Source organism: Ursus maritimus, unplaced genomic scaffold (assembly GCF_017311325.1).
Source record: "Ursus maritimus isolate PB19 unplaced genomic scaffold, ASM1731132v1 scaffold_20, whole genome shotgun sequence".
In the NCBI taxonomy this organism is placed as follows: Eukaryota; Metazoa; Chordata; class Mammalia; order Carnivora; family Ursidae; genus Ursus; species Ursus maritimus.
Window position 1 is genome coordinate 26134262 of NW_024424453.1, and position 27000 is coordinate 26161261.

The 27000-nt window shown below is 34.3% G+C and overlaps 1 protein-coding gene across 2 annotated transcripts in view; it reads left to right on the top strand.

Annotated features, from left to right (window-relative positions):
* STAG1 (stromal antigen 1) overlaps nucleotides 1–27000 on the top strand; it is a 467337-nt gene that overhangs the window by 354359 nt on the left and 85978 nt on the right. For both annotated transcript variants that reach the window (XM_040636781.1, XM_040636782.1), the window contains 3 exons: nucleotides 3579–3693; nucleotides 11305–11422; nucleotides 20598–20701. In XM_040636781.1, the coding sequence (XP_040492715.1) occupies nucleotides 3579–3693; nucleotides 11305–11422; nucleotides 20598–20701 (337 nt within the window). The remainder of the gene's footprint in view (nucleotides 1–3578; nucleotides 3694–11304; nucleotides 11423–20597; nucleotides 20702–27000) is intronic.

Here is a 27000-nt window from a genome sequence, read left to right on the forward strand (position 1 = left end):
AAACTGTTGGAAGTGGCCACTTCAGGTTCTGGGGGCTGTAATATCCTTTTAGCCTATGTGCACATCACGAATCAGATCTCTGAAAATGATGTCCCTTGTGACATATTCCTTTTTCCTGAAATCTAAAAGGATGGTTCTCAGCTAGGATGTTAGTGGAGACTGGGGAAGTACATGAAGTTTATAAAAGCTTCCGCAGATAATTTGTATTTCATTTCACCAGTGTTTTTTCCCTTTTAAAATTCTTAGTTCTCATCTTACCTTCTCAACATTTGTAACCTAAAATCACTTTCAGAATGCCTCCCAACCTTTCATGGTTTTTTTCTTTTTTTAATTCTTTCTGTGGGGGTGAGGATTATTTTAATCAGTAATCTATAGTGATTCTGAAAGCTATGTATACAGTCGTAGTTTAATTAAAAAGCAAAACCTCATCTTTTTTTTTTTTTAACAAAGCATAGAGCTAATGAGAGTTTATGAATATAATTAAGTGTTCTTATGAAATACGTTTTGATGTTGGTCTTTTGTATGGTCTATAATGTATTAGTAAATTCATTCTTAAAGTTTAAACATATCTGGGGGGGCTGTGTTTTACCTTATTTTTGTTTTTTTGTTTATGGATTTAACTTAGTGACTTTGATTGTTGGCAGGTGAACCCAGAATTCTACGACATGTAGTCATTTGTGATTATGCTAAGCACAGATATAAATCATTGCATTGGGCAACTGTTGTGCATGGGTGATTAACTTTGATAATGGCCTGGCCCTCCATTCAGCATCTCAGTGCTGCAGCAACTGGCTTTACTTGGTGGTACCTCTCAGAGTGGGAAAAGTTGTTCCCATGTGAAAAATCTTTCTTTAAGAAGGAAGCTGGCTACTAGTGCATGCTGGTAATAAAAGTAAGGAAGAAAGTCAAGATTTTCAGGCATGACTTTTAAAGTAATATATTGAATTTGCCACTGACTCCAACATCTATGGCTAATAGAATAGTGTTATTTCCATATTTATCTTGAGGTGTTGACTGTCACAAATATCAAGGGTGTATTGTAGTCTTAACTTCTCTTCCTTTTCCAGGACTGTTACATTCTGGTTAGTCCCTATTCTCTACTTTTCAAAAAGCTTTGTGTTTTTAGAATTTATTGATTTTACAGTTTCAATGAAAAAGTAGATTACAGGGGGTGGTTCTTTACAGAATAGAGGCCATAAACTGGCAGCACTTGGATCAGAAAGACCCTTGGGTATATCTTATTTTATCTGCATTGTATTTTTCTAAGTCTGAAATACTTGCTAAAAAGTTTGAAATTGGAATATTTTACATAAAAATCCACAAATATAAGCCTTTGTTATTTCTTTGTGAAAATGAAGCCAATTTCTATTCAAATGGAAAGTTCACTCCATAAGCTTGTTTTATGCCCTTGCCCTGGAGATACTCACAGTTGGAGAACTTTTGATTCCTAATGATGTCTTTGAGCGTTCTCCCATCATTTAATATTGTGATCTTTTCAAATCTTAACAAGTAAGCTTTAGAGTAGCCTCAGGAGTTCTATGATTAAGTTTATTTATTTTTTGTAATAATTTTTTATTATGTTATATTAGTCACCATACAGTATAGCCTTAGTTTTTGATGTAATATTCCATGATTCATTATTTGTGTATAACACGATGCAATATGTGCCCTCCTTAATACCCATCACCGGCCTATCCCAATCCTCCCACCTCCTTCCCCCCCTCCCCTCTGAAGCCCTAAGTTTGTTTCCCAGAGTCCACAGTCTCTCATGGTTCATTCCCCCTTCTGTTTACCCCCCTTCATTCTCCCCTTCCTTCTCCTACCGATCTTCCTGCTATTTCTTCTGTTCCATAAATGAGTGAAACTATATGATAATTGTCTTTCTCTGCTTGACTTATTTCACTTAGCATAATCTCCTCCAGTCCCGTCCATGTTGCTGCAAATGTTGGGTAATCGTTCTTTCTGATGGCCGAGTAATATTCCATTGTATATATGGACCACATCTTCTTAATCCAGTCATCTGTTGAAGGGCATCTCGGCTCCTTCCACGATTTAGCTATTGTGGACAATGCTGCTATGAACATTGGGGTGCATATGGCCCTTGTCTTCACTACGTCTGTGATTAAGTTTAAAAGGAAAACATGCAACTGTGCACATACACACTTAGTCTGTTTTGTAGTCTAATTTACAAGCTGTACACAAGCTTAACCACACATCTATAAAATAGTAAACATATGAAATGAGTATTTTAGTAGTCATCAAAAATCTACAATTTAGTTTTAGAAAAATTAGGTCGATGCCTCCATATCTTACATTTATATACAGTAAATGTGATTATCCAGTTTTGTACACTTCAGTTATAAAGGACTCTTGTTTTTTCCCATTTGTTCCTTCCTCTGAAAGCCATCCAAGTAAACAAAATTTTCTCTTAAACCAGCTGATAGCTGATGTTGCTTCAAAATAATGCTCTAATCTTCTCCCCTTACCATATAGTTTCCCCTGCCCCCAAAATACTCAACTTCTCTGTATTCATTTTTTGCTTGAGATTGACTTATTTTTATGTCACATGAAATTATTCCTTCTTTATTCAGTTATTTAGCCTCTCTTCTGAAGGGCCTACTGTAATTTCCATATCTAAACCAGCACACACTATATCCCTATTCCTACTTATTTGTTTTTCCTTACAACACCTGAGATAGTATATATTTATCTATTTATTTCTGTCCATTAGAGTGAGAGCTCAATGAGAATAGGTATTTTGTCTTTGTTTACTGTTATATCCCATTTACCTAGAGCAATACCTGGGAATAAGGCACCTTAAAATTTTTTAGAATAAATCTTCTAAGCAGATTAAAATTTTCAAGTCATGTCTTTGTCATATTTTAGAAGTTTTGTCACTAAGTGATTTTTAAAAATTTAATGTTTATATCATTTTATTCTGTACTGGTTAATGAGTACTGTTTTTAGATAACCAGCTGAAAATGATAGAAGTAATCATTAAAAGTGTTAATTTTTATAATTTTTTAAAAGATTCTATTTATTTGAGAGAGTGGGGGGGTGGGGCAGAGGGAGAGGGAGAAGCAGACTCCCTGCTGAGCAGGATGCCCAACATGGGGCTTGATCCCTGGACTCCAGGATCATGACCTGAGCCAAAAGCAGATGCTTAACTGACTGAGCCACCCAGGTGCCCCAATTTCTTTAATTGTTGATAGAACATATGGTTAAAGTCTTTAATTACTTGACTGAAATTAATATTTAAGAAGATAGAACTCTATTTAAGATTATATATTCTAGTATCATATAGGATAAAAAGTTAATATTTTTCGTAAATATTTGAACATTGATTAGTCAAAAAGCTTCCTTTTACATTGTGTGTTATGATTGAATTGTACAAAATTGTTTAGATCTAACTATTTTTTAACCTATAAAAACATCAGTTACATGGTTTGAAATAAAACAATAACCTGATATCTGATATTGTTTTTTTAAACACTAAAATAATTTTTACAGTGAAAGAAAAGACTAAAATTCATATCCATGCAAATTCATAATGCTGTGGTTTTGTTACTTATTTCTAGGCTATTTAGCAGACATGACCCACAAGCAGAAGAAGCATTAGCAAAGAGGAGAGGAAGGAACAGTCCAAATGGGAACCTCATTAGGATGCTGGTTCTTTTCTTTCTTGAAAGTGAGGTAAATTTTAACATAACTCTTTATTTTATTTTTTTGATTTAGATTACATTTTAAATAAAATCATTTAATTCATGGTAATTAATTGGGATTTTTCAATCCTATGAAAATAAGTCTGTTTCTTAACAAAATTGCTTGCATGGATTGTCTGATTATTGAATCTGTGTTCTGCCTTTTGTTGGGAGTATATATGCAGTTGTGGGTCAACACTGAGTGAATGTAGGCTAGCAGTTTTTAAACTTTATGGTATCATAGTACTACATAATTGTTTGTTGTTGCTTTTTTTTCCTTGAATTTTTGTCTGTAGCTTTTAAATTATATAAAGACCTTGTGAAAGTTGTCAAGGTGTTAAAACCATTAGTTCTAACTTGTTTGAAAATTACATTTTTTAAGGAGAAATAAAATATGAATTTAAATATTTTAATTAGTAGATATACAATCTCCATTAGCAGTATTTCCATGTGACATTTTGATGTCAGTTATCACTTAAATAATTTTGTAATTAACATTCATAATACAGTATCTATCAGAATCTGCTTGCACAAGTGAACTTTTGTTTTCCCTGACAAAATCTAGAGATCTTGGACCCTGAATTTTACCTAGAAAAAGATTTTTGGTTTGTGTTGGAATGTCCAGGAAGGTGAGAAACTTCAAAAGATTCTGAGTGCTCAAATTTGAAAGTCCTGGAGAAACTCTGTAGTAATGAGAAGTAGACAAACAGGCAGCCTATATGGAAATTGAGATCAGAGAATTAGGAACTGTGTCAGTAGAATGAGTAGAGGTGTAGGACAAAGCATGGCAGAAGAGTTACTAATATTTTTTTAAGCAAATTGGAAAGAACAGAGAATGAATAAAGTCAGAAACAGAACCGTCTGGGGAGTTGCATTTGAGTAAAGGATGTGTTTAGAAACAGTGTTTTAAATACGTATACAGATTACATGGGGATCTTGTTAAATAACATGCCAGTTCTAATTCAGTAGGTGTAGGGTGTGGTCAGATGTGCTGCATTTCTAAATGTTCCTAGATGCGTGTTTATGATATTTTTGTCTCTGGCTCAGGGACCAACCACACTTTATGTTTTGAGGGTTTAAAACATTATTTTCTTAAAAAGCAAGCGTGGATATATTATGGAGTAAGATACAAAATGTTGTGAGGTTTACGATAAAACACTAAATACTCAGTAAATCTCACACTTGTGATAGACCATTTCAAGTTATACCTTTAGCCCAGTTTTAAAGGAACAGGATTAAAAGTATTATGCAAAGTCAAGTCCTATATGAAAATGTAACTTAAATAGCAACAATAGTTTCAAAAATTGATGGAGATGAGACGTACAAATACTACTTAAACTATTTGTTGAAGAGCTTAAGGAATATGATGATCTAGACTAATTGAACTTGATTCTTCACTGAAGGAAAATTTTTTTTGGATCTCTGAAAGCCCAAAGACTTTTCTTTTTGATATATTAAAAAACCATAAATACTTAGTTTTACACAATTTCATCTTTTAATGAAAGCAGTAATTTGTAATGTGTATTACCACTCAATTTTCAGGTGGTATTTCTATATTCTTGTGTTTGCTGCTGTGTTCTAAAGTGTTATAAGAACATTAAAATGTATTTCCCAGTTCTCCTCTATGGCATTCTTGTCAGCTACAGAAGCATATGCAAAGCGTATTTAAAATGTTTTAGTTGATTCATGATAATATTGCTCTTTATAGTGTCCTGTGTTTCACAAGAAACATTCTCTGTTACAATCTCCTTTCTTATCCTCTACAACTAGTCTGCACTGGGAGCTGAATGCTTATTAAAGCCATATTCTTATGGTGGGATTCTGATTGTGTTTTACTCTGAATTCCTTTTTATTTTACTACAGCACATGTTAATTACTAATATTTTAGTAATAGACTCATAAAAAGTTGAATTGCAAGAGACCTTACAGGTCATAATATAGAACAGGTCCAGTTTACGGATGAATTACCTATCAATGGGATTAATTGAAATGATAATCATCTTTCTTTGTTTTACTGGATTTTAAGAGTAACATTTTAGTAATAGAATTCTAAAATACTGAAGTAAAAGAGGTTTATAGTCAGTAGAGTAGTTTCCCTCTTTTATATATGAATTACATGTGAAATAATGGCAATTAAGAGATATATCTAAACCAGTTAATTTTCTTTTCTTTTTGTACCAAAAAGTGACATTTTAAAGCCATCACAACCTTTATAGCAGTCATTGATTCCAGTGCTAAAATACCTTGTGCATTTTAGATGTGTGACATCTAAATGGTACTTGATGTGGGGAGTCCAGATTTCCCTATAGCTAATGTGACCATAGAACTTAACGTACAAACTGATGCTTTTCAGAGTGATAAATGATACTATTAAAATTATTCCAAAGCAATAAGTATAACCCCAAACATTGCTGATGATGTAGAAATATGGTCACCCTCCTTCTAGGCATATGAAATGATGAAGTTAATTATGACAGTCATATAAGATGGAAGATAATAGACGTATTATTGACATATCCAAGAAATCCCCCCATAATTGCTCATGAATGATAGTACATGAATGATAACTTTTTATTCTCATTTGTTTTTATATGTTCTTCAAGATTCACCAATGACTGGCTCTATTTCAGCAGAGAATAAAACCCAGTATAAGAGTATTTAGAAATTTAAGCTTAGTAACTTGAGGTGATTATTTGCTGCATTGTAAATGATTTTTCATAAAAAGAATCAAAGTAAGGTTCCATTATACAGTCAGCTCCGTTAGTGTATGTATGTGCTCAACAGAGAAGTCAGCAGGCAGAGAAAACAGGTAAAATATTATGAGTAACTTTGAAGCCAGTTAAAGATGATTCAGAATGTACCCAGAAAATTGTAATTAAAGTTACCAGGAAAATGAGCTTAATTTGCCTTATATACCAGTTTAGGGGAGACCCTATAAAATAAATTGCACTTAGATATAGCAGAGTAAAATCCACCTAGATAATAAATACAATTTTATATGTAATTTTAATCTATATGTTTTATATAATTTGTAAAGAAATTTAAATGTAATTTTAATTATCTATTTTGCTTACAGTGACTCTTTATCTATTGAGTTACCTTTTTTTTTTCATCTAATTCCTGAAGAATGCTTGCAGATACCTGATTTTCATGCTGTTGTTATAAAATTATGATACCAAAAACTGTTCTTAGAAAATTTATTTTTGTTTCACTTTTAGGGTTCCAGGTCCTTTTCAGGGCTTTCCTTTCTATAGCTTTATCTTTCACTACCAATAGAAGGTCGTTGGTATAAAGTGTCTGAAAAACGATTATAACCTTTTACCCTTACTGGGCATATTAGAATTTTTTTTCCTCAAATATGGATTTACATGGTATTCTTATAGAGATTTGAGACTAGCAAGTTATGTGGTCATCACATATGCCCCAAGATAGAAAGACTATATCATAAACATTAGTCAAGCTGATTTCTGACTGACCATGTTATAATGATTGTTATTGCTCATACTGGTGAATTTGAAACTCATAATCAGAAAATGGTCCAACACATTATCATGTCCTTCTGGTATACACATTGAGTTTGAAAAAACTGGTTATTGGTGTTAACAGAATGGATTCTACCAAGCCACCACCTTAACTAATCAAAAAGATGAGGAAATTGTCAAAGAAGTTAGCATCTACATTGAAAATATTGGCTATCACATACAAAAAAATTTCTGGAACAATGACAGCATGCCTGAGCTAAATTTTAATATGCCGTGGTTCAAGGCAGAGAAGTCATCTTTAAAAATGCCAGTGATCATGGAATTATACTACTTTAAAGCCTTGAATTGTGCCAACAATTCATTCACCTAAAAACCTCATGCTGAATAAGTCGAGATGAAAGAGAACTGTGAGGAATTTGTGGAAGCTATAAAGTAAATGATTAATTCCATTAGAGTTAAATAACCCATAGTCCTATTCAAGGCAAAAAATAGTGGGGAAATTTTTGAGATTTTCTGGTAGAAATCTGAAATAAACCAAAGATCTGAGCAGCACAGACTGGTAAAAGGATTAAGTTATAAGTAGTAATTAAGTGGCAGCCTTTAGCTGAGCTTATTCTTCCACTTAGAAACGTATTTGGGATGTGGACTTTGGTCTAAGAAACAAAGGAGTTGATGAGTGCCCTAGACAATTTATGGCCACTAGGAGGGACGGGGAACTTTGGCATTCAAAAGGCATTGCATACCTACATGTTAGAGGAAAAGCCTGCCTGATTATAGATTCCCTCTTTCCACTTCGTGCACAACCAAAGAACCCAGGATGTTGCAATCAGACTTAAGAAAGGGATTCTTGCTACCAGTATTCTTGAGCCTAGAATATTAACATTATATGAACTAGCAACCAAGAATCACTGAAACTTGAAATACAAAACCCAACATTAATGAAAAATTTTTATTAATTCCCCTGGATGTAAGAAGAAGCTATTATGAAAGAGGAGGGGCGTTCATAGAAATTAGAAGCATGATTTCCAAAATTTAGGAGTGAAGCAGATCATTAAATGGCCTGAGTGGACATAACCAAGGATTGGCTATAGATTAAACAAAGGGATTTTTCCAGAAGGTAGTACATTAAGTAGTGTGAGACGGAAAGTAAAAGACAGGAAATACAGATTAAGTTTTATTATCTAGTAGGAGTTCTGAAAAGAGAACAGAGAATAGAGAGGAAGAACTAGTCAAAGGACACACAGTTAAAATGTTTTATTTGAGGGGCACCTGGGTGGCACAGCGGTTAAGCGTCTGCCTTCGGCTCAGGGCGTGATCCCGGCGTTAAGGGATCAAGCCCCACATCAGGCTTCTCCACTATGAGCCTGCTTCTTCCTCTCCCAGTCCCCCTGCTTGTGTTCCCTCTCTCGCTGGCTTTCTCTATCTCTGTCAAATAAATAAATAAAATCTTTTAAAAAATGTTTTATTTGAGGATGTTTTCTAGCAAAATAAAAAATGGATACAATAAAAGGAAAATAAGGAATATAAGTAACATGGGCGAGCAAATAAACCTGAAAAAACTTAAAACTAAGCCTAGTACTGTGGCTGTGAAGCTTAAGGCAAATACCTAAAAATTATTAAGATGTAGGAGTGCAGTATAAAATTAAATGATGTAAATAAATGTGTTAGGGACCTGAGTGATAGAAAGATATAAGTTAGAAAATAAACTGAAGAAAACACAGACAAGACAAGAAAAAGTAGATCATAAAGAATCAGAATCCAGGAATATTTCCAATATCAGTTACCCCAATAAATGGATAAATGGGTTAACATGCTTTATAAAAGGCAGATTGTCATTTAAGGTGAAATAAACAGTTGAAAAATGTTTATAAAATACATCAGTCAAAACACAGGAAGTTTAGGGGCGCCTGGGTAGCGCAGTCGTTAAGCGTCTGCCTTTGGCTCAGGGCGTGATCCCGGCGTTCCGGGATCGAGTCCCACATCGGGCTCCTCCGCTGGGAGCCTGCTTCTTCCTCTCCCTCTCCCCTGCTGTGTTCCCTCTCTCGCTGGCTGTCTCTCTGTCACATAAATAAAATAAAATCTTTAAAAAAAAAAAACACAGGAAGTTTATACACAGAAAGTAAACATGGTGTACAACCTGGTTAAAGGCTACGTATAATTAACAAATGCTTACAGAAAGTTGAGGAGGCAATATCATATAAGACAGAATTGAGGACCAAAAATATTAAGAGAAATGGGGAGGGGATATTTTATATGTATAGAAGGTCTAATCCACCAGAAATATAATTGTGAACCTTTCTATACCTATTTTACAGACATACTTTACATGTACACAGAGTCAGGCATAAAAGCAAGTTTATTTAACATTTAACATAGGGGTTTGTTTAATTGTGATGAAATAGACATGACAAAATCTGTTACTTTAACTATTTTGAAGTATATAGTTCATTGCCATCAAATACAATCACATGGCCATGCAACTGTCAATGCCATCCATCTCTAGAACTTTTAAAAACCTTCCCAAACTGAAACTCTATACCCATTGAATAATAATTCCATTCCAGTATAGGTTTTAATAGCTGCAACTTTGAAACTATTTGTTTTTCTGTTTTCTGCTGCTAGTTTTCATTTTTGAAACCAGGTTGTACACCATGGGTAGCTGTCATTGTTAGAATGATGTTAGTGAAGACCTAGGAGTAGTTAGTGTCCTAGGATATGTAAATATGGAAAGTTTGAATGTACCTTGCTATAAACCTTTGCCTGTGTTCTTTCTAAGTAGAGATGCTAATCGATATTATCTACTCTGGAGAAAATCATTGGAAAACTCTCTGTGTGTGTGTATATGTGTGTGTGTGTGTGGTTTTCCTGAGGCATTTGAAAGGCTACAGTGTAAGATTTGAAATGCAGTGGAAATGAAGTATAGAATAATTAAGGAGTGCAAATGATGAAGCAGAGCTTTAAATAGATCATCAAAATGCACATGGAAGAATTAATGATAGAGTTAGGAGTGAGGAAGAAAACCAACTTACTTACCAAATAATGCCAATCTATAAATAAACAACCAGTAGGTCTAGAAAGGAGACTTGCATACATTTTGGGCCACTATTCACGATGCACAAAGCATTTTCTCTCACAAGTTAAAAGCGCATATAACTGAAGTAAGAGTTGTATGAAGTAGTACTTAACTTTCTATGTGCTATATACTCTTTTCTGTTTTTTTTTCTTTTAACTTTGGTCTCAATGCATTAAAATAACAATTAAGAATGGGTTGAAATATATAGTTTGAATAACACTGATACAGAAACTAGTTTATCCTGATGTCATGAGCCTCAAAGGTGGAAGAACTTTTATATAAGGGTGGAGAAGTTAGTTGTAGTAGCAGAAACTAGAACAGTGCCACCATCTCTACTTACCTTCTCCAAAGAGCTTTTTGAATAATATTCTTCCTGGTGCAATGACTAATGAGTGGTAGAGAGAGAGTTTGGTGTGAAGTGTTTGATGAGGAACATGAGAGTGTTATGTGGGAGCACGGGTTCCAAAGAAAATTGTCAAGAGTAATGAGCAGCAAAAAAGTGAGGGGTAGGGTGGGGTGGGATAGGGAATGCAGTGAATTTAAATGGAGATGAGAATACAAAAGAGAAGAAATAGAGTAACTTAACATTTTGACCTTGACCAAGATGACAGAGATGTAAAGTAAGTAATATTGGTACCAAATTTTCAAAGGAATTCTAGGATAAAGGAATTGATTTCCATTTAAAAAAAAAACAACTAGTTATAGGAAAAAACAAGAATAATGAAAAGTGACCTTGATCCAATTTGTAATTTCATGAATTCCGTTAACTAGTTATACTCTCAGTTTCCTTATCTATAAATGATGTCATTGGACTGGGAGATCCTTAACCTTACGACTGCAAAAAAATAAAATAAATTTTTTATTAAGTCTACATATTGCATCTCCATTATTTACAATGGCATACAAATATATTTATTGTTTTTTAAGTGGCTCCTGGAAATGTTGTGACCAAGCCATTTCAATTATGAAGAAAATGGCTTATTAAATTGAAATATTAGTGGTTTCTTTCATAAATATTCTTCAGTCATAATTGATTTGTTATTTTTAGTTACATGAACATGCAGCCTACTTGGTGGACAGTTTGTGGGAGAGCTCTCAAGAACTGTTGAAAGACTGGGAATGTATGACAGAGTTGCTTTTAGAAGAACCTGTTCAAGGAGAGGAAGGTACAGTATTTTGACAAGTTGATTTACATATTATTTTGGATTTCCTAAATAATCATAACATCCTGTATAGGTCACCTCTTAAAATTAAATATATGTAAATATGCTGTGTTTCTTTTTGCAAAGAGAACAATTTGTTTTCTGTAACAAGTAAGGATGTCTCTATAGTTTATAACATCTTCTAGATTGACTGCCATCATGCTGCATAAGTTTTCAAAAATCTGTATTGTACAGTACTCCAAAAAGTTTTCTTTATGCTGATTTGAGATACAAAATACTGATGTACTTAATGTAAAAAATAATGTGCACCCAAAATTTTATTACACTTATGTGTGAGCTTGGTAAAGCCTCTGACACTCAAGGATTTAATTAGACCATAACCATCCCCTTTTGTTACGTTTCTTAATTATTAAAACCAGGAAATAAAAAATAAATTCATTTTCCGAGCTTCAAGAAATACGGAGAAATAATTGTTATATGATAATTTGGAGTGCATAAATATCATGTTGCTCATGATAACATGAGCAGCAAAATTGATATATATATATTTAATAAAATGCTTATATCCTAATTCTAAAAGCTTATATGAAAATGAGTTTCTTAAAACTAGTAATGCTTTTTCCTAAATGGTTTGTTTTTCAAACTAACCTGTAGTAGTACTTTAAAGAACAAAATTATTTCACATAATCCATACAATAGACCTGGAGTATAGATACTTTGATGTAAGTGACAATTGTAAACTAAACCTGCACTTCAGAATCAAAAGAATACATCCAGATTTTTAACTCTGTATCCTTTGTGACTAGTATCCTCATTTTTCTGATTCTTACCTTCCTACTATAGAGGTTATTTTCCTTACCGTATCTTATACAGTTTTGTGAGAATTAAGTAAGATAGTATACTGTTCATTCCCTCTTCTGTTTCCCCTACTTTTCTGTGTAATTCAACCCTCTGGAATATAAGAACAGAATGAGTCATCTCCTGCAGTAGACTTCCCAAACAGGTCACTATAGGAGAGAGATCATCCCCCAGTGTTCTTTCCATGCAGTGATGCTCATTGGTATTATCTACTCTGGCTTTGACAAATTCAGTGAGAGAAACAACAGGTATGCATCATGCACAAATATACTCCAGTAAAGTGGCCCAAATTGCCTCTTTTATTTTTTATTTAATTTTTTTTACTCATTAATTCAATTTATTTTTTTAATTATTTTTTAATTAACATATAATGTATTGTTTGTTTCAGGGGTACAAGTCTGTGATTCATCAGTCTTACACAACACCCAGCACTCACCACAACATATACCCTCCCCAGTGTCTATCACCCAGTCACCCCATCCCCCACCCCCCTCCCCTCCAGCAACCCTCAGTTTGTTTCCTAAGATTAACAGTCTCTTACGGTCTGTCTCCCTCTCTGGTTTCTTCTTGTTTCATTTTTTCCTCTTCCCCTGTAATCCTCTGCCTTGTTTCTTATCATATGATAATTGTCTTTCTCTGATTGACTTATTTCGCTTAGCATAATACCTTCTTGTTCCATCCATGTCATTGCAAATGGCAAGGTTTCATTTTTTTGATAGCTGCGTAATATTCTGTGTGTGTGTGTGTGTGTGTGTGTGTGTACGTGTGTACACCACATCTTCTTTATCCATTCATCTGTCGGTGGACATCTGGGTTCCTTCCATAGTTTGGCTATTGTGGACATTGCTGCTGTGAACATGGGGGTGCAGGTGCCCCTTCAGATCACAACATTTGTATCTTTGGGGTAAATACCCAGTAGTGCAATTGCAGGGTCATAGGGTAGCTCTATTTTTCACTTTTTGAGGAATTTCCATTCTGTTTTCCAGAGGGCTACTCCAGCTTGCATTCCTACCAACAGTGTAAGAGGGTTCCCCTTTCTCTACATCCTCACTAACATCTGTCATTTCCTGACTTGTTGATTTTAGCCATTCTGACTGGTGTGAGGTGGTATCTCATTGTGGTTTTGATTTGTATTTCCCTGATGCCAAGTAATGAGCACTTTTTCATGTGTCTTGGCCATTTGTATGTCTTCTTTGCAGAAATGTCTATTCGTGTCTTCTGCCCATTTCTTGATTGGGTTATTTGTTCTTTGGGTGTTGAGTTGATAAATCCTTTATAGAATTTGGATACTGGCCCTTTATCTGATATGTCATTTGCAAATATCTTCTCCCATTATGTTGGTTATCTTTTGATTTTGTTGACTGTTTCTATTGCTGTGCAAAAGCTTTTTATCTTAATGAAATAGTTTATTTTGCCTTTGTTTTCCTTGCCTTTGGAGACGTGTCTAGCAAGAAGTTGCTGCAGCTGAGGTTAAAGAGGTTGCTGCCTGTGTTCTCCTCTAGGATTTTGATGGATTCCTGTCTCACATTTAGGTCTTTCATCCATTTTGAGTCTATTTTTGTGTATGGTGTAAGGAAATAGTCCAGTTTCATTCTTCTGCATGTGGCTGTCCAGTTTTTCCAACACCATTTGTTGAAGAGACTGTCTTTTTTCCATTGGATATGCTTTCCTGCTTTGTGGAAGATTAGTTGACCATAGAGTTGAGAGTCCATTTCTGGGTTCTCTGTTCTGTTCCATTGATCTATGTGTCTCTTTTTGTGCCAGTACCATACTGTCTTGATGATTACAGCTTTTGTAATATGGCTTGAAGTCTGGAATTGTGAGGCCACCAATTTTGGCTTTCCTTTTCAACATTCCTTTAGCTATGTGAGGCCACCAACTTTGGCTTTCCTTTTCAACATTCCTTTAGCTATGTGAGGCCACCAACTTTGGCTTTCCTTTTCAGCATTCCTTTAGCTAGTCTTTTCTGGTTCCATACAAATTTTAGGATTATTTGTTCCAGTTCTGTGAAAAAGTGGATAGTGTTTTTGATAGGGATTGCCTAGAGCAATGTAAATTGTTCTAGGTAGCATAGACATTTCACAGTATTTGTTCTTCCAGTCCATGAGCATGGAATGTTTTTCCATTTCTCTGTGTCTTCCTCAATTTCTTTACGTGAGTATTCTATTGTATTCTGAGTACAGATCGTTTGCGTCTTTGGTTAGATTTATTCCTAGGTATCTTATGGTTTTGGGTGCAATTGTAAGTGGAATCAACTCCTTAATTTCTCTATCTTCTGTCTCTTTGGTGTATAGAAATGCAACTGATTTCTGTGCATTGATTTTATATCCTGCCACTTTACTGAATTCCTGTATGAGTTCTAACAACTTTGGGTTGGAGTCTTTTGGGTTTTCCACATAAAGTATCATGTCATCTGCAGAGTGAGAGTTTGACCATATTGCCTCTTTTAAACTCAGAGTATTTGCCTCATAATCTCATTCTTAATCCGTAACACAGATCTTTCCCCAAGTTTTCCCAGACCATCTCTTAAGGTAGAGGTTATTATAGTATATTTGACCCCACTTTATCATTTGCTTTATTTGCATGTGGTTTTTTTCCCTAGATATCCTTGGTAAGAAGATGGCTCTATTACTACGTTGATGGGGCCTTCTGCTCACTAGGTCAAACTCTCAGCATTACTCCAAATCTCTTTCACTTTTGTGATCACAGGAATATGAACATACATTCTACGTTTTCTCCCTCTTTTACTTATACATGTTCACAGCTAAGTTCACTGACTTTATGCATTGTTTCTAATGAATTTTAATATTTTCAATTTCAGTAAAATCAATTCCCCTTCTAATCACTACAGCCCAGTCAACACTTGAGCAAAGTGTCTGGGATAGTATTTAGTAGTACATTCCATTCATTTTTTTACTCTTGACTGTCACCATCGAATCAGCGTATTATCAGAGCGGGTTAGACGTTGTCATGATTCTCTGCCATTTTTCTTTTTGTCATCCCATGCTCTACAAGGTTATTTCCAATGAGAAGAAGGGAGGCAGGGGATATAAATTAAGGGAAGAGCCAAAGTGGTATGCTTTGGTATTGTTAATTTTTAACTCATTTAAATAAGATGTGTCAGTGAGTAGATAGTCTGTCAGTCGTCATTGTGTTTTGCATGAATTTACCTTGTTGAAATAACTATGTACTATTAGGTGTTTTGTTATTATTTAAATTTAGTTGACACTGGGTTTAACTTCAGTTAAGAAGTTAGTTTGGTTTGGTTTGGCTTGGTTTGGTTGGTTTGATTTTAGTTAGAAAAGATAGTTATAAAATGGGAAAAAGTTCTTAAGTGAACCACAGTTTAGGGTATGATTGAATCTGGGAAAGCAAGGCTGAGGAAATTATGAATAACAAGTACAGAACTGTATCTATATTGTGACTCAACTTTTTTCACACATTTATTCATATGGGTGCTATGCTGCGTATTAGCTCTGGCATGGAATGGCATCCAAAGCAATTTTCGGTGCTATTATTTTACTGTATTTTATGGTAACAAAACGTCACCAATAACTTATTTATTTTTGAGACTGGTTAGAAATTTATATTTTATGTAGGTGGAGTATAAAACCAGTGGATGGAAGTTTAGTTAGCAGTTGGAAACAGGCCTAAAGTTTGGGGAAACGCATTGTCAAAGACTTACCAATAGCAACTTAAATCACAGCCTAAAGTCTGCTTCACAATGTTTTTAAGGGACAGGGTTTTGTTGTCGGTGGTGGTGGTGGTGGTGATTGTGTGTGTGTTCTATATCAAAATCAAATTACTGGGTACATTTCTAGTACAATATGAGGTCCTCAGTAATAGGTAACCAGGTAAGGAAACCCTAAGTAAGTTATTTAACTTATGTGGGTCTCTCAGCTTCTTCATCTATAAAAAAGAAAATCCCCCAAATTTAGTGTAGATAATCTTCTGTGGTTATTTCTATTGGTAGAATTCAGTGATCCAGGTACTGAATAAAGTAAATGTGGATAAATGAAATTCTTCAAAGCAAGGAATCATTAATTTATTTATAATTTAAAAATATTTATTTGTCACCTTCTATATGCTAACTATTCACACTAAGCACCCAGGGTACAGTCCTAAACAAGGTCAGCTCACTGCCCATATGAAGTTTACATTCTCGTGGGGAAGGCAGATCAAAACCAAGTAAACAGAATAATTTCAAGGGTTAATAAGTGTCATGGATGATAATAAGGAGGGGTCTGTCTTTTGATTGAATCCTTACAGGAAGATTTCTCTGAGGAAGTCACCTATGAACCAAAAATCTGAAGGATGAAGGAGCTAGCCATGGGAGGTGTCAAAAGAGAGCCATCTGGGTAGCGTAGAGAGATCTGCAAAGATCTGAAGCATGAGTGATATTGTTATGTTCCAGGTGCTGCAGTAGCTAGAGTGCAGTGAACCAGTGGCACGAGATGAGATAGAGGCAGAAGCCAGATAATGTAGAACATTTTAGTTTGTAAGTAGATTTATTTAGTTCATTCTAAGTAGTAGGGGAGGATTTTAAACAGGGGAGTAATATGATCCAATTCATGTTTTAGGAAAAGTGCTCTTTGTAAACATGGCTTGGGATAGACAGAAGACCAGTTAGATGTGGCAATGGTCTCTATGGGAAATGACAATAAAAATATGGAAGAGGAAGATGGATTATAAAGAAAGAGCCCATAGCCAAGTTTTAAAGATTATGGATAGGAGACAAAGGCAGGAAAAACAAGAGAGAGTAAGAGCCTCTAGCAAGCTGTATAAAAAAGATGATAAGAGATAATTATACCCTATAGAAGCTCAGTAAAGAGGATGTTCAAGAGATCTATGGCTAATAATACCACATACTGCAGAGAAGAAGAAGGGCTATGCAAAGACTATTAGCTTTAGTGATGATTTAGGTTGATGGTGATTTTTAAGCATTTCTTTTCATTGGTAAGCAAAGAGAGAGGCCACAGTTCAAGGTGATGTGAATAAAATCAATAGTGAGGAAATGGAGTTGATGTGCAAAGAGGTTCCTGAAGGTTTAGAAACTGTGGCTGTTTGGCTCTTTTCTGTGGCTTACGGCTTGTTTTACTTTCAGTATTATTACTTGGTTTTGCTGTCATATCTCAAAGGGAATTTCAATTAATTTCAACTGTTTTGAGTTCATGTCTGCATAGATGCTTCAAAATTATAAAATAACAAAGTTAATGGCATTGGACACTGTATAAGGTTTGGTTATTCTTCAAAACTAAGAGGGATTTTAGAGTGGGGGAGTGTTTCTGTACTTGGTAAGTTCTCTCTTCTCACTTTCCGTAGAACGAGATTTTCTTCATAAATAAAAGAAAATGCATTTAGTTCATAGACAAACTTGTCATTCCTTTATCTGCAGCCAAATGTGAAAAATTATGAAATTCTAGAATCATAAAAAATAGAAACTTAGTTGTTTTATTGAGTGGGAAGCTTTTTCCTACTATTAGGCTTTGGATCGAGGAGTGTAAATGGAAAAGCTGAAACTGTTTCATGTGACTTTCCTAAGACAGGCTGACGTTCATGTGTTTTTCTTAAGACAATCAAAATGTTAAAACCAAAGAAATGATTAAATTAAGATGAACATATGTATTCTTAAACAGGATGATTTTAGAATAAAAAGGACAAGATTTTATTATGTCTTTGTCTTTTCGTTGCTGTTGCCCAAGTTAAAAAAAAATAATACAAGCTTCTGAAGCTTAATCTCTTTAATTTATACTTAAGTCTGTCTCTATCATCCCATCTATTGGCCTTTAACATAGATAAGTATACAGAGAAAGGGAGAGAGACAGAGATAGAATTAAGCTATTCAAATTGGTGCTAAAAATATATCTTTAAAAATATATAGGAATGAATTCAACAAGGAAAGTACAAAACAGTGTGAAGAAAACTGTAACGTTTTCTTAAATGACATCCGATAAGATCTCTATAATAAAGGTCTATCTTATGTTCCTGGCTGAAAATGTTACTAAAATGTTGGTTCTTCCCATGTAATGAATGAATAACTTTTTAAAAATACCAGTTTGAGGGGCATCTGGGTGGCTCAGTCAATTAAGCATCTGACTCTTGATTTCCACTCAGGTCATGATCTGGGGATTGTGAGATCAGCCCCACATCAGGCTCGGTGCTCGGCATGGAGCCTGCTTAAGATTCTCTCTCTCCCTCTCCCTCTGACCCTCCACCCCCCTTGTGTGTACTCTCTCTCTTTGTCTCTCTCAAAAAAATCAATTAAGCAAAATAAAATGAAAATAAGTAAAATACCAGTTCGAATCCAGTGGGTTTGAGAGAGTAGAGTTCTGGGAGGTGAGAGGAGAGGAAGAACTAAGCAAAATTATTTCAGAGTTTATATAGAATTTTTTTCCTTCTGTTTAAAAGGCAGTATAGCATAGTGCTTAAGAGAACAGACTCTGGATCAGATTACCTGAGTTCACTTCTTGACTTCAGCATTAGCTGAGTACTTTGGAAGTTACTCAACCTCTCTGTGGCTCATTTTACCTATGTATAAAGTGTGAAGTTTTAGCTCCTATCTCATGAAATTGTTTTGAGGATAAAACAAGTTAATACATATAAATCACAGTAGTACCTTACACATAAAAAATGCTTAGTTGTTTGCTATTAGCATTATAGAAATTAGAAAATATTTAGAAAAAGGACTAGGTAAAGGAATCTTGTTCAACTCAATGTTCAAACTAATTGAATTAAATTATACATTAAAGTACATTATAGCATATTTTAAAGCAGCTATCATCAAAGCAGTATGGCATTATAATAGGAACAGACATATAGAGAAGTGAAACTAAATAAAGAATCCTATATATGAGAGGCTAAAACATTTTTAAATGTTTAAACGTGGCATTTAAATTCAGCAGGGAAAACTGGTTTACTTAACAACGTTCGAGGCCTAATTGGCTATTCATTTGGTAGGAGTAAATAGGCTCATACTTCATGCTATTAGCAGAAATAAATTCCAGACAGATTAAAGATGTAAAAGCTGAAGAGAGTGAATAAAATGAATCAGAAAATGTATTTCTATAATCTCTAGGATAAGGAGATCTTTGAAAGCAATACAAGAAACCCAGAGGCCTTTTTGTATCTATATGAGATGAAGGATATTTATGATAATCATTTCACAGTATATATGTCAGATCATTATACTGTATAACTTAAACTTGTACAGTGTTATATGTCAATTGTATCTCATTAAAATTGGAAAGAAAAAAAAAAAGCCAGAAGCCATAAGAGAAATCAGTACAGATGTGACTTTGTAAAAATTAACGATTTCTATTAAAAAGAATTTTTGACAAAAGATACCAGGAGGAGTCTAACATCAAAAGGACAAACTGAGAAAATATCTGCCTCATTCAAAAGACAGAGTTAATATTTCTTATATACAGGAGTTCAAGAAAGGTGAATAACAGTAGAAAAAATGGGCAAAGAATAAACAGACAAATCTCAGGAAAAAATTCTAAGCCAATAAACAAGAAAATACATTTCACTAAGGAAGAAGCAAAATAACAGTGGAATACCATTTTCCAGTCACCAAATTGGCAAATATTGAAAGAATTTATGAATCTATGCTAGCCAGGGATACGAGGAACCAAACATAATCATTGCAGTTGGAGGTTTGGATTGCAATAAATAAGCTTATATTTATCAGTATCAAGATTTTAACCTTTGACCCATTACTCTCTCGGGAATTTGTTCTACAGAAATAAAAGTATCAGTACATAAATATATATGTGTTAATGATATTTATTACTGCATTGCTTATAGTAACAAAAATTTGGAAGCAATTTGAGTTAACAGTAGGGATTTGACTAAATTTTGGAATACTCATTATGTAATAACTTGCAATTATTTAAGAAAATTATTCATATGTATATGTAGTGACTTGAAGGATAATCAAAATCTATTGTTACTTTTTAAAAATATGTACAGCACTTTTTTTATTTAAAAAAAGATACCCGATTTTATGAGCTTTAAAATGATCTGAAAGGAAATACAGTAAAATTTTGGCATTGCCTAATTCAGAAATATGGTACTAGAAGAGATTAGGTATTAGAAGAAACCAGAGTGTATTCTCTTTCTCTTTCTATATCTCTTTCTTGTTTGACTTATGGTAAGCACATATTACTTCATAAAAAAAGAGAAAATATAGAGCTTAACTTCAGTCTTTAAAATAACCAGTAATAGAGTATGTTTGCAGTTTTTTTATAATTGTGTTTTCTTTAATACATGGTTATTGTAAAACTATCTACTCATTCTCATGCATTTTGTTTCACTTTAGCAATGTCTGACCGTCAAGAGAGTGCTCTTATAGAACTAATGGTTTGTACAATTCGTCAAGCTGCTGAGGCACATCCTCCAGTGGGAAGGGGTACTGGCAAGAGAGTAAGTTATATTAGTGCAAAATCTACAGAAAGACTTTTAATGTGTTTACCTATCTTAAATATCTGAAAATTTTAGTGGTATGTTTATCCATAAAAACATGGTATTTTTGTAAATGATACATGCTGTGGTGATTTGTCTTTATATTGTATCTACTAATAACACTTAGGTTTCAAAAATAGATTCTTTTCTTCCATGTTCCCAAAGCACCTGTACCTGCTTCTGATCTAGTACTTTAATAATTTTCATATTCATATCTTTTAAAAACACAGAAAGCTCTGAAAGCAAATGCCTGTTTTTCCTCCTCCATTTAGCAATTGTTTAATCTTTGGATAGTTGACTGTTTTCTTTCTGTGTTAATTCCCTTATTTGTAATATGGGGTTAATACAAGTTTTAGTGGTATTAAGATGAATTGAGATAATCACCGATAGAAAGACCAGCTCTGGTGGTATGCAGAGGTAGGTATTCTTCTCTACACCCCAAAAAGAAGTATAAAACTACAGAATTTGTCCAAAAACCTAATCAGAGGGTTCTGGGAATTCACCAAAGATAAAAGACAAATTGAGAAGCATTTATTTTTGAAAAACTACCAAAACTTCAGGTAAAAGCAGCAGGAGTCTACTGCCGTTTTGCCTGGCATTATAATTCACATACACCCACCCATGAACTTGATGTAGCTTTACCAGAGTGGTACATCTGTAAAAACCAGCAGCTTTACTCTCAGAGGGCACAGACTCATGGTAGAGCTTTGTGAACCAGAAATGGCAAACATGGTAGAAACAAACAAGGAAAAACCCACAGCTGTGATAGTCAGAGGTTGTGGTCCTAGATGGGAAGAACAGTTGACCGACCAAGAATCTAATTGAAAGATCCTGGAATGAGAAAGCCATAAAAAGAATTAGATGAACTCTCCATGCATCACTGGCTGACTGAGAAGCCAGAGATAACCCAATGAAAAATAAAAGTCAAAGCAAACTTAAGAACTGGCTGGACTTTGTTTTTTCTTTTTCTTTTTTATGTTTTCACTTTTTATTTTAATTCTAGTATAGTTAACATATACAGTGTTATATTAGTTTCATATGTACCATATAGTGATTCAGTAATTCTGTACGTTACTCAATGCTCATTATGATAAGTGTATTCTTAATCCCTTCACCTACTTTATCCATCCGCCACCCACCTCCCCTCTGGTAACCATCAGTTTGTTCTCTATAGTTAAGGGTCTCTTTCTTGGTTTGTGTGTGTGTCTCTCTTTTTTTTTCCCTTTGCTCGTCTGTCTCTTAAATTCCACATATGAGATCATATGCTATTTTTTCTGACTTATTTCACTTAGCATTATACTCTCTAGCTCCATTCACATCATTACAAATGGCCAGATTTTTTTCCTTTCTATGGCTGAATAATATTCTTTGTGTGTGTGTGTGTATCGCGTCTTCATTATCCACTCATCTATTGATGGGCACTGGGCTGCTTCTATAATTTGACTATTTTAATAATGCTGAAATAAACACAGAGATGCATGTATCCCTTTGAATTAGGTTTTTGTAATTTTTTTTTGTATTTTGACCAGTAGTGTATTTACTGTATTATAATGTAGTTTTATTTTTAACTTTTTGAGGAAACATTATACTGTTTTCCACAATGGCTCCACCAGTTTGCCTTCCCACCAACAGCACACAGGAGTTCCTTTTTCTTCACATCCTTGCCATCAGTTCTTGTTTCTTGAAGAACTGGCTGAACTTTGAATATGCTTTCTAACCCAGGTCTCAGAGGGGCAAACCCTTAATAGATTTGAAGTTTAAGTTACTTTTTTAAATATAAAAATTAGAAAAACAAGTTAAAAATCCATAATTACTACAAGGTATTACCTAAAAATGTTGACTCTTCCAGAAAAATTACAGCCAAGCAAAGAAACAATAAAACGTGACCATACTTGGGAAGCCGGCAGGGGTGGGGGGGGAAGCAAACAATAGAAATACCTTCTGAATAGGCCCAATTGTTGGATTTAGCAAATACTTCAGAGCTTATAAGTATGTTGAAAGAATCAAAGAAAAATATGTTCAAAAAATGACAGAACAATATGATAACTGAAATAAGGAAAACTTAATGGAAATTCTAGAGTTGAAAATAGCAAATTTGAGATGACAAGAAGGAAACATAGAACATGGAGGTAGATTAATAAAAATTATTCATTCTGAAGAACAGAGAGGAAAGAAGACTGAGGAAAAATGAGCAGAGCCCAAGAAGTGTGTAACAACATTAAGTGCATCAAATTTTTATAATGAGAGTTCTAGAAAGAAAGGAGTAAGAGAAAGAGGAAAGAAAAACATTCATAGAAATATTTGCCAAAAACTTGTCAAATTTGATGAAAATCATTAATCCAGAGAACAAGAAACTTAACAAAACTCAAGTAGTGTAAACATGAAAGATTCATCTCCAGATAGGATAGTCACGGTCCAAAGCCAAAAAGAAAAAATCTTGAAAGCAACAAGAGAAAAACAAGTCCTATAGAGGGCAATTGTAACAAGATTAGCAGTTAATATTTTATCAGAGAGTGGAGGCCAGAAGACTGACAGAAACACATATACACTGAAAGAAGACAGTATTGCTAACCAAGAATTCTAAATCCAGTAAAACTATCTTTCAAATATGAAGGTGAATTAAAAACATTCCCAGAAAAGCAAAGATTGACAGACATGTTGCTGGAAGACCTGCCTTAGAAGAAATACTAAAAGAAGTCCTCCCAGTCCTTCTGTAAAGAATAATACCAAATGGTAATTCTAATCCATAGGAAGGAATGAAGAGTACCAGAAATGGTAAATACATGGGTGGATATAAAAGGCCATGTATATAATACATTTTTTTCCTCTTAATTTCTTTAAAGGGACATGAGGTTATTTAAAGCAGTAATTTTAGTACTAAAGTACTAAGATTATAAGATATATAGATATATGTGACAGCAGTAATGTAAAGAAATGGAACTATATTAGAGCAAAATTGCTGTATTTTGCTGTAATTAAATATCAGCCTAAAGTTGATTATTGTAAATTAAAGAGTTTATTAGAATCCCCAAAGAAGGTAGTAAAGAAGGAACAGAGAAACAAAGAAAAAGACATGAGATGTATAGATAGCAAAATGGCTGACATAAATTCAATCATATCAAAATTTAATTAAATATGCATATACAGAGGGGCACCTGTTGGCTCATTCAGTTAAGCATCCAACTCTTGATTTTGGCTCAGGTCATGATCTCAGGATCCTGGTATAGAGCTCCACGCTCAGCAGGGAATCTGCTTCAGGATTCTTTCTGCCCCTCCTCCCACTTGCGCACTCGCTCTTTCTCTAAGATTAGATAGATAGATAGATAGATAGATAGATAAACACACATACAGAAATCCAAAACATAGAAATTGAGAAAACTATGGACTGGGTATGAAAAGATACTAAGAAGTTATTGTTTCATTTTGTTGGAGATGGCAAATTTTTATTCTTAAGTTTTCACTGTTAAAAATATACACTTAAGTATTTATGGGTGAAGTGAAATGATATACCAAGAATTTACCTTAAAATGTTACAGAAAAAAAAGGGGCGCCTGAGTGGCTCAGCTGTTAAGCGTCTGTCTTTGGCTCAGGTCATGATCCCAGGGTCCTGGGCTCAAGCCCTGCATCGGGCTCCCTGCTCAGTGGGAAGCCTGCTTCTCCCTCTCACACTCCCCTTGCTTGTGTTCCCTCTCGCTGTCTCTCTCTGTCAAATAAATAAATTAAAATCTTTAAAAAAAAATGTTACAGAAAAAAGAACAAAACTGTGTGGAATTAATGAGGCAATAATGACAAATAAGTGGTTTTTAGATTTTCCAAAATAAAAGTTTTAAAAATATGTGTTGTCCCAACTTTGAGATGAGAGCCTATTCAGGCTAAACATTTCTTATCCTTTTGACATATCTTAATCATTTTTTGTGCACTTTCTTGCTTTCTCATCAAGTTCACTTTCTACCTTTACTGTTTATATTAGTTAACTATTGCTATGTAAAAAATTACTTTAAAACTTAGAGGTTTAAAACAATAAGCCTTCATTATCTCACAGTTTCTATGGATCAGAAACCTGGGAGTGTCTTGGCTGTTTTTCCTGGCTTAAGGTTCTCATAGGGTTGCATTTAAGATGTTAGCCAGGGCTTTAGCGTCTGAAGATTTGGTTGTTAATTTACTACTTCATGATGGCTATGATGGCTTACTTACATTACTAGCGAGTTAGTGTTGATTGTTAGTGGGAGGCTTTAGATCCTCACCTTATGGACCTTTCAGTAGGACTGTTTGAATGTTTTCATGATATGGTTGCTACCTCTTTCCCCCACTCCCAGAGTGAATGATCCAAAAGAGAATAAAGCAGAATTAATGGTCCAAAGGAGAATAAGCTGGACTTCTGTGTCTTTTATGAGCTAGTTCTCAAAAGTGACATAACATCATTTCCACAGTCTCCTATTGGTTAACACATGTCAACCTTAGTCATTGTGGGAAGAAACTATCCAAGAACATGATACCAGGAGGCAGAGGTTACTGGAAGTCACTTTAAAGGCTGATTCTTCTATTACTCTAGCACAGGAATCTCCAACAAGCCATGGTGCCTTTTAATAGAGTAGTATTTAAAGTTAAAATCTTGTCACTAAGAGTATTCATTGTCAGTTGATTATTATTTCTGATGACACTTCGAGTACACAGAGCTAAGAAATATATGTATATATTTCTCTGTATATATATCCATATATATTTAAATTACATATTGATATTGATATTGATGACATAAATTTAGCATAGCAAGGTTTTTACCTCTTTGATTTTGTATGTTTTTTTCTCATTTTTATTTTTTGGAAACATGTAAAACATTTACATAGTTTAAAAGGTCAAAACCATGTAAAAATATGCATTCAGAGAAGCCCTTCATATATTTATATCTCCCTTTACACCCCATTCCTACTAATAACCATTTTGTTTTCAGAATATCCTTCCAGTGTTTCATTTTACAAGTATAGATAAATGTATGCACTCTATCCTCCTCCCTCTACCTCAAAAGATAGCATATTTTGTACAGTGTTCTGTACCTTACATTTTTATTTAACAGTGTATCCTAGATATCACTCTATATGTTTATTTGGAGATCTTCATTTTCTTATGGCTGCATAGCATCAATTATGTGGATACATGATTGAGAGTCTTTTGGGTTGTTGCCAGTCTTTTACTATTAGAAATAATTCACTACACAGTGAATAATCTTGGGTCATTTCATACTTGTACCGTGTGTGTTGGTGGGGTAGATTGCTTAAAAATAGGACTGTTAGGGTTAGAGGAAAAATGTGTATCCAATTTTGTTAGATATTGGCAAATTCCTCCTTCATAGGTAGTGTGCCATTTTTACCATCCCATCAGAGGTTTTGAGGATTGAGTTCATGCATATAGACTGCCTAACATAATGATCACTTAATCAAAGACAGCTGTTTCTCTAAAATCAATACCTTTAGACCTCTCTCATACATTGCCACATGAATTTCATGACTTCTCAATACCCTGAATACATTCCTAGACATGTATTCCACATAATATGTAGTCTCTTCTGTTACTTTGTGCAGAACTAAACATAATACAGTAAATCATGCCATGGTGATTATTTTGTATTTTAAGAGGTTGAAAAGCAATAAAGTTCCTGGAAGAGAAATCAGATAGGAGACCCTATTCTTTCACATATTTTCAAACATCTACTGTGAGAATAAAGACCATTCTCAGCAGACTATTGACATTCCAGGAAATGTCGGCACTCTGAAGGGATGCACTATTGTTGTGAAGGGCTCCAGAGGAACCCTGGGAAGAGACTTCAGTCACATCAGTATAGAACTCAGTCTCCTTGGAAAGAAAAAGTAGAAGCACCAACTTGAGAGAAATAGAAAAGAAATCACTATTGTTTGCACTATCTGTAGTCATGTACAGAGCATGATCAAGGGCATTATAGACTGGGCTTTCAGAAATTACAAGATGAGGTCTGTGTATGCTCACTTCCTCATCAACATTGTTATTCAGGACAGTGGTTCTCCTATTGAAATCCAAGATTTCTTGGGTGAAAAATACATTGACAGGGTTCGAATGAGGCCAGGTGTTGCTTGTTCAGTTTCTCAAGCCCAGAAAGATGAGCCAATTCTTGAAGGAAATGACAATGAACTTGTATTGAAATCAGCTACTTTTTGATTCAGCAAACAACAGTTAAAAACAAGACTATCAGAAAATTTGGGGTGGTATGTTTCTGAAAAAGAAACAGT